Raw genomic sequence first — 11,827 nt, forward strand, 5'->3', positions numbered from 1 at the left:
ATATATATATATATATATATATATATATATATATATATATACATACACAGCCAGATCCGCCATATCTGGTGGATGATGATAAGCAGGACCAAAGAGTAAGAAAAACCAGCAAAGATACAAATTGATCGAATCATAAAAAAGTGAATCGTTTATTTCAATAAAAGAGAAATTTCCATTCGTAAACACTCAACAAAACCTGCAATATACACGCACACACACATACATACATCAGTGAACGTATATATACATATATGTGTGTATATATACATATATATGTGTGTGTGTGTATATATATATATATATATGTAAGTTTATAATAGAAGGCTAAAGGGCCTCCCCGCTTCTGGCACTGAGCAAAATTTCACAAAGGTTAGAACAAAGCAATTTATCCTTACAAGATAGATTGCTTTAGAAAGAAGCGCAGGAGTAGACAATGGAATAAGATTTGTTCTAGATAAGAGAATAAGGAACAGAAAGGCTGAACAAAATTTTTTTACTGAGAGAGAGAGAGAGAAGGAAAAAACGGAGAAATATGAAGTGATAAGCATTGAAGCCATCCCGACATGGAAAATATTATCATCACAACGAGAAATAATAATGTTGAATAAAATGAAGTGAAGACATTTCGTCGTCATGTTTAAAGATTCTTTTGTGAAATCTAGGTGGAAGATCTAGAAAGATTAGTGATTAGCCGAGCGTAAGAGGGGAGATTGTGGTTATTGAAAAGGAAAGAGTGAAAGGGATATGGAATGAATAAAAGCAGTCATTTCACACAGATTATTTGTAGATGGAGGTGGCGGCGACCTTGCTTTAAAATGAGGACAAAAGATTTGCAAAGAGATGGGAAATAGCTGAATAAATAAATTAGATTATTTCGGCTTTCGTCTCGTTTAAACTGTAACTGCTTAGATTTACACGTTTCAAAAATCTCTATCCGTATAATCGATGCTATTTCGCAAAAAAGCCACCGAAATTTTTTTTGTTTCTTTCTCAATAGATTCGGCCATTTGTATATATACAGAAATAGTCGAAATGTGGCAGAATTACTTCCCAACGATAAAACGAATGCAACTGGGAAATAATCTAATGTACGACTGATTTACTGGGTTCGTTTTAATGTTTACTTTGTATATTAAATGCAAAATATAATGGTAACAGATATTATTTTTCAAGTAGAGTAAATTAGAAATACGTCTAATACTTACATCCGTTTCCTCTGAATGAGGAAGGCGAAACGCAGCAAGGTCATATGTTCGTTAAATACATTCTGGCATTCTACTGCACTAGGATTAGCAAACCGATTGACAGAATGTAGTTCGGTTAAACTAAGATTATAACTTTCGCTTTGTTAAACATTTATTAATTTTTTATTATTATTATTATTATTATTACTATTATTCTTACGGTGATTATTTAAAATTAACGACTAAAAAAAATATCTGAAGACTTAAACTACTTTTAAATTGGCATTTTCTTTCACATTTACTGAGACGATAGAGAATGAAATTTAAAGCTCTATTTTTTTTTTAATTTTATTTTACAAACTTAGGGGTTCAATTAAAACTGATAAAATACTACAATAAAAATTACAAAATAATTATGAAACAAAATAGTGCAAAACATTATTCTAAAAATAATATTTCTGATAAATATGCAAGCCTATCTATGTGTGTGTGTGTGTGTACGTGTGTTTGTAAAACATTTTACAAAAGTGTTGTTTTCATTTAGTTAAAAACCTTGGATATTTGCCACCAGAACAGAAAATAACTAAACAAAAAAAATTACATATATTTATTCAGTATGAAATTCCTAAGATAATGAAAGACAGACATATTATCCTCATAATCATATGGTTGAAAACAGAAGAAATCAAGAAAACTATAAATGTTCTGTCACCAAAAACGAATCTAGTCCAGATGGTGCCATGTTAAAAATATGAGAGAGAGAAACAGTGCCACCTTAAGACATCAGCACACTGGGCAATTACTAGGGGGCCCTCATGGGTAACTGGGCAATTACTAGGGGGCCTCATGGGTAACTAGGCAATTACTAGGGGGCCCTCATGGGTAACTGGGTAATTACTAGGGCCCCCTCATGGGTAACTGACCTATGTATGCTGTGGTTTGCTGTTGAATAAATAAATATTATAGGGTGCAGTGCATAGCTTTGCCCAAAAGTCTATAATGCTGTGAAGATGACCCTAGAGAGAGAAGTCTAATATTTTGGGCAGAATACATTCTTCAGAGAAACAAAAGATGCTGTTTCATTTCTCTCTGCCAGAAATGGCAAACTTTTCTTCCTTGCAGCAAAAAATTTATTCTACTGCTGAAATCTCGTTTGTATATCTTATAACTGTTTTTATGTTGCTATTTCAATCAGTATCCTTTGCCTGACTTCAGTCAGGATTCCACAGTTTTACATACTAAATTACAAACAGTTAACATCTGTCCAGTCCAAGAGACCACTCAACAATGATCACAACGGGCCTACAGATCACAACCAGCAAGTTAGTTCCTCCACTTTGGTAAAATCATGAATGAGAAATAGGAACAAAAGGGTTTTATGCTCACTATTGTGAGCATAAAATGGAATAAAGTGTAGAGTACAATTCGAGGGAGATTTAGCTGTTAGTTCTAACAGGCCAAAAAAAAAATCATGCAGTGATTCCCTGGTTGGACATTTCAAAAAGCTAATGGTAAATCAATATTCTTCTCTTTGATATACATTACTCAGCTATTTTAATAACAAGTTATCATGGATTAGGATATTATATTCTATATCAAAAACTGTATAAAGGGAACGTGTCTAGCAGTTATTGCTTGCAGGACCAAGCTGTCGACTGATTTATCAACCATTAAAATGAAAAAGAAACAGTCCATATGTAGGAACTGAATTAAAATATGGCATGCTTAATTTCACTACGCATATTTTGGTCTGCATATATTAAATATAACATTTCAAGTCTTAGCTGAAACTTATTAAAATTTCACAACAAAGAAATATCATAGGTATAAAGATGTGGGGAAAAAATTATGAATTACCACCAGTTGTTTTTGCTGTGAATAAAAGTCAGCTATGAGAAGAAGAATGAATGAAAGAAAAAAAAGAGAGTTTTCTAGTTTCAAAATGTTAAATTTAAATGCAAAGTATTCTCTCAACAGATTTCTTCAGTAAGAAATCAACGACTTGGTCTTGAAGACAGGAGTTGGATCACCATACCCGAGGCAGAATTGGTCTGGAAAAACAGTGCTAATTACATGAAATAAGAATGTCAGGATTCAAAGAAAAAGGATGTTACTACTGCAACAAATGTAATCTTAATAGTCTTTCTCTCTTTTTCTCTCTCCTCATACACACAGTATTATAATTATCAGAAATAAAAGTTGCCACATTCGAAGTAACATCATATATACACATATACAATGTTAACAGTTTATCTTCATTTGTTTATGATTTTATTAATAAATTATAATAAACAATTCACACAAACACACATATCATTAACAGTAACATACATGCTATACAAACACATACATATATATGTACATACACACACATACATATATATGTACATACACACACATACATATACATACACATTTTACATGAAGTCAGTTTTTGATTGGAGACATAAGTAACCTTACACAAAATGCATAAATCAAACTGCTTAATTGAAAGAATGCATACATACACACCATTAAATAAAGAGAAAAGTTAAACATGCAATCAATTCAAGAACTAATTAATTGACTGTTTCCATGGTGATTTAATGGCAACTGTGCAAAGAGAGGTGAGATTTACAGTGAAAAAAAATAATCAGACAAATTAGAGAACTGAAAAAGCATTTCTTGCAACACATGGTGAGAACAAACATTAAAAGAAAACAAAATGCAAATTTATGATGGATTATTAGACAGAAATGAAGTTAGAGAAATATTAAAATGAAGATTATATTTTCTTATTTCATTATATTTTATTGATCTTTTTATTAGTTTTCTTCTGTGTTGGTCATTAAACAAAAATAGAAATGAAATTAATCCAACTTCAACAGCATTAGCACACATCAGCTAACGACATTGTCATCTGCTCAATGGTATGCAAAAATATTTTTTTCAATTCCACCATCATCGTTTTAATGTCTGTTATCTGTACTTGCATGGCTTAGAGAAGACTTGCTGAGGCAGATTTTTCTAGAGGTTGATGCCCTTCCTGCTATTAACTCTCATTTGTTTCCAAGTAAGATAACATTTTCCCCAAGTCTGGGCAGGGAAAATTGGAAGCAAATGACACTGCTTTCAGGACAGTAAAGTTTGTTTACAATTACCATGTGATATCAAAACAAGGAAAACACACACACACACACTAAACAAGTGATGGGCATCTTTTCAGTTTCTGTTAACCACATTGACTCAGAAGGCCTCAGTCCACCTTGTAGCTATAGTACAGGGGTCACCAAATCTTTTTCATGGTGGACCAGATAATTGAGAGAATGACAAGTGAAGGCCGCATAACCATTTTGTTCAATTACAGTACAGAGAATACACAAAAAATAAAGACAACCAGCTTATTTATTTACCAAAAAGTTATCAAAGGTGACATTAGCAATAAGATGGTTATATCACACTCAGTATGCACACATATCCAAATCTCACAAACTAAGCAGCAAAAAAGGTCAGTGAGATTTGTGAAACTGGTGTTTTGCTTTTAAGATATCATCAATATTTGCTTTGGAATTGCTGCATCCAACCAAGAGAATTGCTTTCAAATGTTCATCAGCCAACCTCGTTCGATGAGCTGACTTCACATTCTTCATTATTGAAAACGTTTGCTCAGAGACATAAGTTGTTCCAAACACTGATGCCATACCAGAGGCAAATGAACTCTAATTGCAGGTAATTACACAAAAGGTACAGTGCGACAGTAGGCCGAATGAACTGACCTTGTGGACCATAGTTTAGTGACCCCTGCTATAGTAGAATACATCTGCTCACTTGCTACTGCATAGCACTGGGATTGAAACTGAAACCACAAGGTTGCAAAGCAAACTTCTTAACAACACAACCTTACCTATGAAACCTAATACTGTAGAAGAGTTGAAATCACTGTAAACAGTTCCATCATTCATACAGACCAGACCATCAAGTTGGCTGTCACAACAATACTTCAGCAATGTCTTAAAGAATTTTACACACGAGAAGGAAGGGGAGCCAAAAAAAAAAAAAACGCCAGGCTTCTCTCACCATTTATGTATCTTACCTTCAACTCTTTTTTTCACTTCTCGTTGCATTTCAAAAAGCTTCTTCTGTTGTTCAAGGTACTGCTTGATAAATTCGCTTTGCCCTGCAACTTCATCGTTCTGCAGCTAAAAACAACCAGGAAGAAGTTTTAAAAAATCAGCCTTGCAGACTAATTAGACATCTGAAGAAGGGGGGATGGATATACAACAGTTAGGTACTTTCTTTTCTACTTTAATTAATAAACATATCCAACAATTAGAACTTATAATGTACACAATACAAAATATACAATCATAATTATTCTTTAATTATCAATCAGAAGAAATACAGCTGTTAAATATATTGAACAATATACAGAATTATCAATGACAAAATTAAAATGTTGTTGAAATAAAAATTACTAATTTTAATAGTTTTTATAGTACAATAAAGATTAACATCAATGCAGAAGGATTGAGAAAATAAATTATTTTACGATGCCAGGTATGTCCATCAAAACTTTTAAATATGAAGGCATTACATTTGATATTAAAACATAATCCTTAGAAAAATGTCAAGCAACAAAATTCAAAATTCTTATATATTTATTATATTTATATATGTGTATGTATGTTATATATATATATATATATATATATATATATATATATATACACACATACATACACTAAATGAGTAAAAGGAAAAAAGAGAATAATGGAATCAAAGAGAAAAATTGTTTTTACAAAATATACATGAATTGTGTGTGTGTGTGGGTGTAAGTATGTATATGTATTATATATCTCCGCATTAATGAGTTTAAGCATTATAAATGAACAGTCAATGTTTTAATACAAATGACATTAGACATCATAAGCAGAAAAAAGAGCACCAGGCATAGTGAGAATTTCCACACGAGGTATTACTTGTCGAGTAATCATAGCTCTGGGTGAAAGCACATGGCTTAGTCATTAGGGTACTCACCTCATGATCATAAGGCCAGGTAGTTCAATTCCTGGTGGAGAGTTGTGTCCTTGACCAAGACACTTTATTTCACATCTGCCTAGTTCACTAAGCTGACAAAACTGAGTAGTAACCGTATTTCAAAGGACTGGCCTTGTCACATTTTGTGTCACGCTGACTCCCCCAGAGAACTTATATTAAGAGTATGCATGTTTGTGGAGTACTCAGCCACTTGTATGTTAACTTCACGAGGAGGCTGTTCTGTTGATTGGATCAACTATTCTTTTATTCTTTTACTGGTTTCAGTCATTTGACTGCAGCCATGCTGGACCACCGCCTTAAAGGGTATTAGTCGAAGAAATCGACCCCAGATCTTATTTTTCATAAGCCTAGTACTTATTCTATCATTCTCTTTTGCTGAACCGCTACATTATGGGGAACAAACACAAATACACAAACACAAAAATATATATTTATATATGCCTGGCTGGCTCCTGTGCAGGTGGCATGCAAAAACCACCATTTGAGCGTGGTTGATACCAGTGCCACCTGATTGGAATGCATGCACAACAGGCTTCTTTCAGTTTCCATCTACCAAATCCACTCACACAGCTTTGGTCAGCCTGAAGCTACAGTAGAAGACACTTGCCCAGGGTTCCACACAGTGGGACTGAACCTGGAACCATGTGGTTGGGAAGCAAACTTCTTACCACACAGCCAAGCCCACACCTAAAAACAAAAAAAATATCATTTACTCCAATCACTGTTTTTCTCATTAGCATCACCTAATAAGATTCAGCCATTTCCCTCTCTAATTAGCAGTTCTTGTATTTCATATACTTAATTAAACAAAACCTTATTCCCTAAGGCTACATTCCTGACATGAAAATTACAAATATGCAAAAAAGACTTTCTCTTCATCCAGTTTATAGAGAGAATAAATACGTATGCTTCCTCCAAACTTTCTTCATGCTTAACAGCTACAGAAGTAGCGCTTAGGTTGCCTAGGGAACAAAATTAATCACATTAGTCTATATCAGTGGTTCCCAAACTGTGGTCTGCAAAGGTAGTACTGGGAGTCCATGAACTAAATTCAAAATTTCATATATATATATATCATCATCATCATCGTATAATGTCCGCTTTCCATGCTAGCATGGGTTGGACGATTTGACTGAGGACTGGTGAACCAGATGGCTGCACCAGGCTCCAATCTGATCTGGCAGAGTTTCTACAGCTGGATGCCCTTCCTAATGCCAACCACTCCGAGAGTTTCGGGCCAGTCAGGCGGTACTGACAACGGCCATGGTCAAATGGTGTTTTTTACGTGTCACCTGCACAGGAGCCAGTCCAGCAGCACTGGCAACGACCTCACTCGAATGTTTTTTCACGTGCCACCAGCACAAGTGCCAGTAAGGCAACACTGGTAACGATCACGCTCAGATGGTGCTTTTTACATGCCACCTGCATGGAAGCCAGACAACTGCTCTGGCAATGATCACGCTCGGACGGTGCTGTTAGCGTTCCACTGGCATGGGTACCAGTCATTGAATTTGGTTCAATTTCGATAGGTGTTCATAAGAATACTCATTTAACTAAAAGGGTCGGGAACTACTGGTGTATATCTTTTCGACAAACACTTACACCATTGTTTCGAATGCAGTGCTTCTCAACTGAGGTCCATGTGACTCCTGAGGATCCATGTAAGATTCTTAGGGATCCACATAAACAAAGTAGTAAATTGGATCCATAGTATTATTTTGAATGCTAGAAGAGATGTGTCCCACCCACTCCACCCTAAGAAACCGAACAACTCCTCCTCTTCTAAACTGCATTTTCCTCTTCATAAACCATGATTGTTTTCCAATCCCCTTTCTTGCCCTCACTGCCCTGCTCAATGTATCGCTGCTTCCTTCCAACCCCCATCACTCACACCTTATTTTTCTACCCAGGTTCTATGCTCAGATCCTTGTTACTTGTGAGTATACCCTAACACAACATCATCTCTCTCTTCTGCTCTCTCTTACATCTTTGTTGTTTCTTACTTTCTCTCCTTCTTTCCTCTTGTTTTTCCTCTGACTAAGTCACCAAGTGTCTCCTTAACATTAGCACACTTCTTTCTGGCTGCTTTCTTGTACCTCTCTCACTAAGTAACCATGTACCTCCTCTATAGCAAGACACCTATTTCTGCCTCCCTATTTCCCTCTTACATTCTAACCTTTCATCATCTTGATACTGGCTCATCTCCTCTAATGCACCCTCTGTTGTGGCAAAACACCTACTTCTGTCTCTCTGTCTCTTTGATACACTCTAGCATCTCATCCTCTGACACAAGTTTCCCTCCTCAAATGCCCTGCCCCTCTCATAATTCCTTGTCTTGCAAGTTACTTGGTTACCCTGCCAGTGCTGGTGCCATGTTAAAAGCATCCAGTCCACACTGTAACATGGTTGGCATTTGGAAGGGTATCCAGCTGTAAAAATCATGCCAGAACTAACCTCACCTGTGCTGGTGCCACATAGAAAGTATCGAGTCCACTCTGCTGGGTGGTTGGTGTTAGAGGAAGGGCATCCAACTGTAAAATCCCTGCCAAAACAAACACAGTAGTCTAGGGTAGTTTTTCAATGTGGCCAGCTCGTGTCAACCATCCTACCCACGCATGCATAGAAGATGGACATTAGATGACGATGATGATGATGATGATGAAAAAGCTTTGCTATAGATGTATTATTTATTGCAAGAAACAGTTAGGTTTCTCAAACAATTTTACATATTTCAACCTACACAAGTGGATGTGTGATGAACAAAATAGGTATTTTGAAAGAAGTATCTATAAAACTAGCTTTTATACATCAAATGGCTATTGGCCCCACCAGAATAAAATAATCATCAAAGGGGTCCATAGATAAAAGAAAAAAAATGGTTCAGAATCACTGTTTTAAAGCATTTAGCAAACTTGAATATCTTTCCATTGACAGTTTGCATTCAGTTCTAAAGTACCTTCTGAGATCTGTAAAATTATACGGCTTACATAAAGACCATACTTGCCAATCAAACTATGACAAATTCTTGCATTCTTTGCTACTTCCAAACAAATATTTAGGAAAATCTACACTCTGAAATGAAACTAACACTATTTTAAATAGTAAAAAAAGTTGAATACAATTTGAGAGGACAGACACGCTAACGCTAATGTCATATAGTTCTGTTACTTACCATTGTCAGTGCAGTTTAATTCAACTGAACAGAATTATTTTATTTTATGTTGGGTGGGGGGGGGGACAATAGCAGAGAAATAGAAGGGATTAAGATGTGGTCTTAGCTGTTAATTAGTTAAAATACAGTTAAATAACCTTTAGATTAAAGGTTGAAATCCTGATACAAGTATTTCTTTATAAACTTAGTTGGAAAACAATGTACACCATAATCCATGTTTTTGTTTATTTGTTGGTTGTGTTTTGCTCAAACAGAAGAGATATACACTCTGAGACATGGACAGAGAGAAAGTTTCCATGGATTAAAGATTGGTCTTAGCGTAAAGTAATAGCATATAAAAAAAAAATAAAACTCTCTATTGTGATTGTTGTTCAAGTGAAGGAAATCGTTTAATGTTTACTTTAGAATTTGAAAAAGAGCATAATCTTTCGTTTTATGAAGCAGAAAATGAAAGTACTAAACTCAGCTGAGATCAGCGTTTGGCAACACTCACTCACAATTCAGCAATAAAATGAAATGTGAAAAATCTTTTTCTTTCAAACTGACTGCAGGCATCATTCTCATAAACAAAATGCATTAGAGAATGTAATTTAGTTTTACTTTAAGATAAAAACAACATCATATACAAGCATTAGATATTAGTATCCAGTATGTTCATTTTTCCTTCTGGTTTCATTTACAAAATAAATCTTACAGACTTTACATACACACATTAATCAGATCTTCCAGATTCTCTTTATTGCTCTAACACACACCTTCGTTTATGTGTGTTTTCTAAAACAGGCTTTCAATATCAGCAAAAATAATACTTTCACTTTCATTTTTACTATTGAGATTGCAGCAAATGACAATCTTTGCAGAGTTCAGTAGTTTCTCTTTCTAGTTCATAAAACGAAAGATCTCTGAAAAGAGAGATAGAGCATGGACGGCAAATAGCAAGATGTATGGATCGGGTTAGTTTTGATGAGGGAAAGCAAATTCCAATGCAAAACAAACAAACAAAAAAATCTAAATTGGAAAGGATATATGCGAGACATCAACTACAAAACAAAAATGTATCCATAAGAACAGTAGAAGGAAAATATAAAGAAAATGTTTGAATATGTTTAAAGCTAAGGCTTAAAAATATCGAGAATTTACTGCTAGAGTAGCAGAAATAAATTATAGGATCTAAGGAAGGTGATGATGATAATGATGAGATGAAAGAGAAGAAATAGCAGCAGCACAAGAGTGTAAATGCTTATGTGGTTAACTTCTACCTTTTCTTCGTTTCAGTCATTAGACTGCGGCCATACTGGAGCATCGCCTTGAAGACTGTTTAGTCAAACAAATCAACCCCAGCACTTCCTCATCATCATCGTCGTCATCATTATTAACATCTGCCTTCCATGTTGGCATGGGTTGGACAGTTTGACAGGAGCTGGCCAGACAGAAGCCTGCACCAGACTTCCGGTGTCTGTTTTGGCAGGATTTTTATGCTTGGTTGCCCTTCCTAACACCAACCGCCCAGCAAAGTGGGTTTGTTTTTTTTTTTGTTTTTTTGTTTTTAAACCTGGTACTTATTCTATCAGTCTCTTTTGCCAAACTGCCAAGTTACAGGGACACAAATACAGTAACAGCAGAGGTAGGGGACAAACGCAGACACAAAGACACACACATATACACACATCTCAAAACCCTGTAAAATCTATATGACAGCAACCAAACTCTCATATATACATATCTAATAATCCTCGTTTTAATATCACTTTTTACATGTTCACATGGGTTAGATGAAGTTTTACAGAAGTAAATTTTCTATGGCCAGATGCCAGCCTTCACCTGTCTCCAAAGCAAGGTAATATTTACCCATGGCCAGGTAGGTTTTTGCAGAATACTGGAAATGAATGGTATTCATTTACAACAATTGTGCAATGTCAAGATAAGGAGACACAGACATACACACGAAAGCTTCTTTTAGTTTCCATCTACCAAATCAATTCACAAGACTTTGATCAACCCAGGGCTATTGTAGAAGACACTAGTTCAAAGTGCCACACAGTGAGAAGAATTCAAGACCAAATAGCTGCGACACAAACTTCTTAACCTCCATCTAAATATGCATGTGTGTGTGTATGCCCATAAAGGCGAAGTGGTTGAGTTCCATTTGAGTGTTGCGCCTCGCAGACACAAGGTGGCTGAGCTCCATTCGAGTGTTGGGCCTCACGGAGGCAATGACCAAGACCTTTGGCATAATGTCGTGCTTGACAAGATGACCCATCAAGCCAAGGAAATTCGCAGTCATGGCGGATACCAGTGTCACATAAACTGGCACCCATGCCAGTGGCAGATAAATGTATGCTGGTGTCATGCAAATGGCACCTATGCCAGTGGCACATAAAAGCATCCATTACACTCTTGGATAGGCTGGTGTTAGGAAGGGCATCCAGCCATA

At 35.6% G+C, this 11,827-nt stretch overlaps 1 protein-coding gene across 2 annotated transcripts in view; it reads right to left on the bottom strand.

Annotated features, from left to right (window-relative positions):
• LOC106877945 (apoptotic chromatin condensation inducer in the nucleus) overlaps positions 1–11,827 on the bottom strand; it is a 105,527-nt gene that overhangs the window by 47,418 nt on the left and 46,282 nt on the right. For both annotated transcript variants that reach the window (XM_052973301.1, XM_014927026.2), the window contains exon 4: positions 5,257–5,362. In XM_052973301.1, coding sequence (XP_052829261.1) covers positions 5,257–5,362 — 106 coding nt within the window. The remainder of the gene's footprint in view (positions 1–5,256; positions 5,363–11,827) is intronic.

Source organism: Octopus bimaculoides, chromosome 1 (genome assembly GCF_001194135.2).
Source record: "Octopus bimaculoides isolate UCB-OBI-ISO-001 chromosome 1, ASM119413v2, whole genome shotgun sequence".
NCBI classification, from domain to species: domain Eukaryota; kingdom Metazoa; phylum Mollusca; class Cephalopoda; order Octopoda; family Octopodidae; genus Octopus; species Octopus bimaculoides.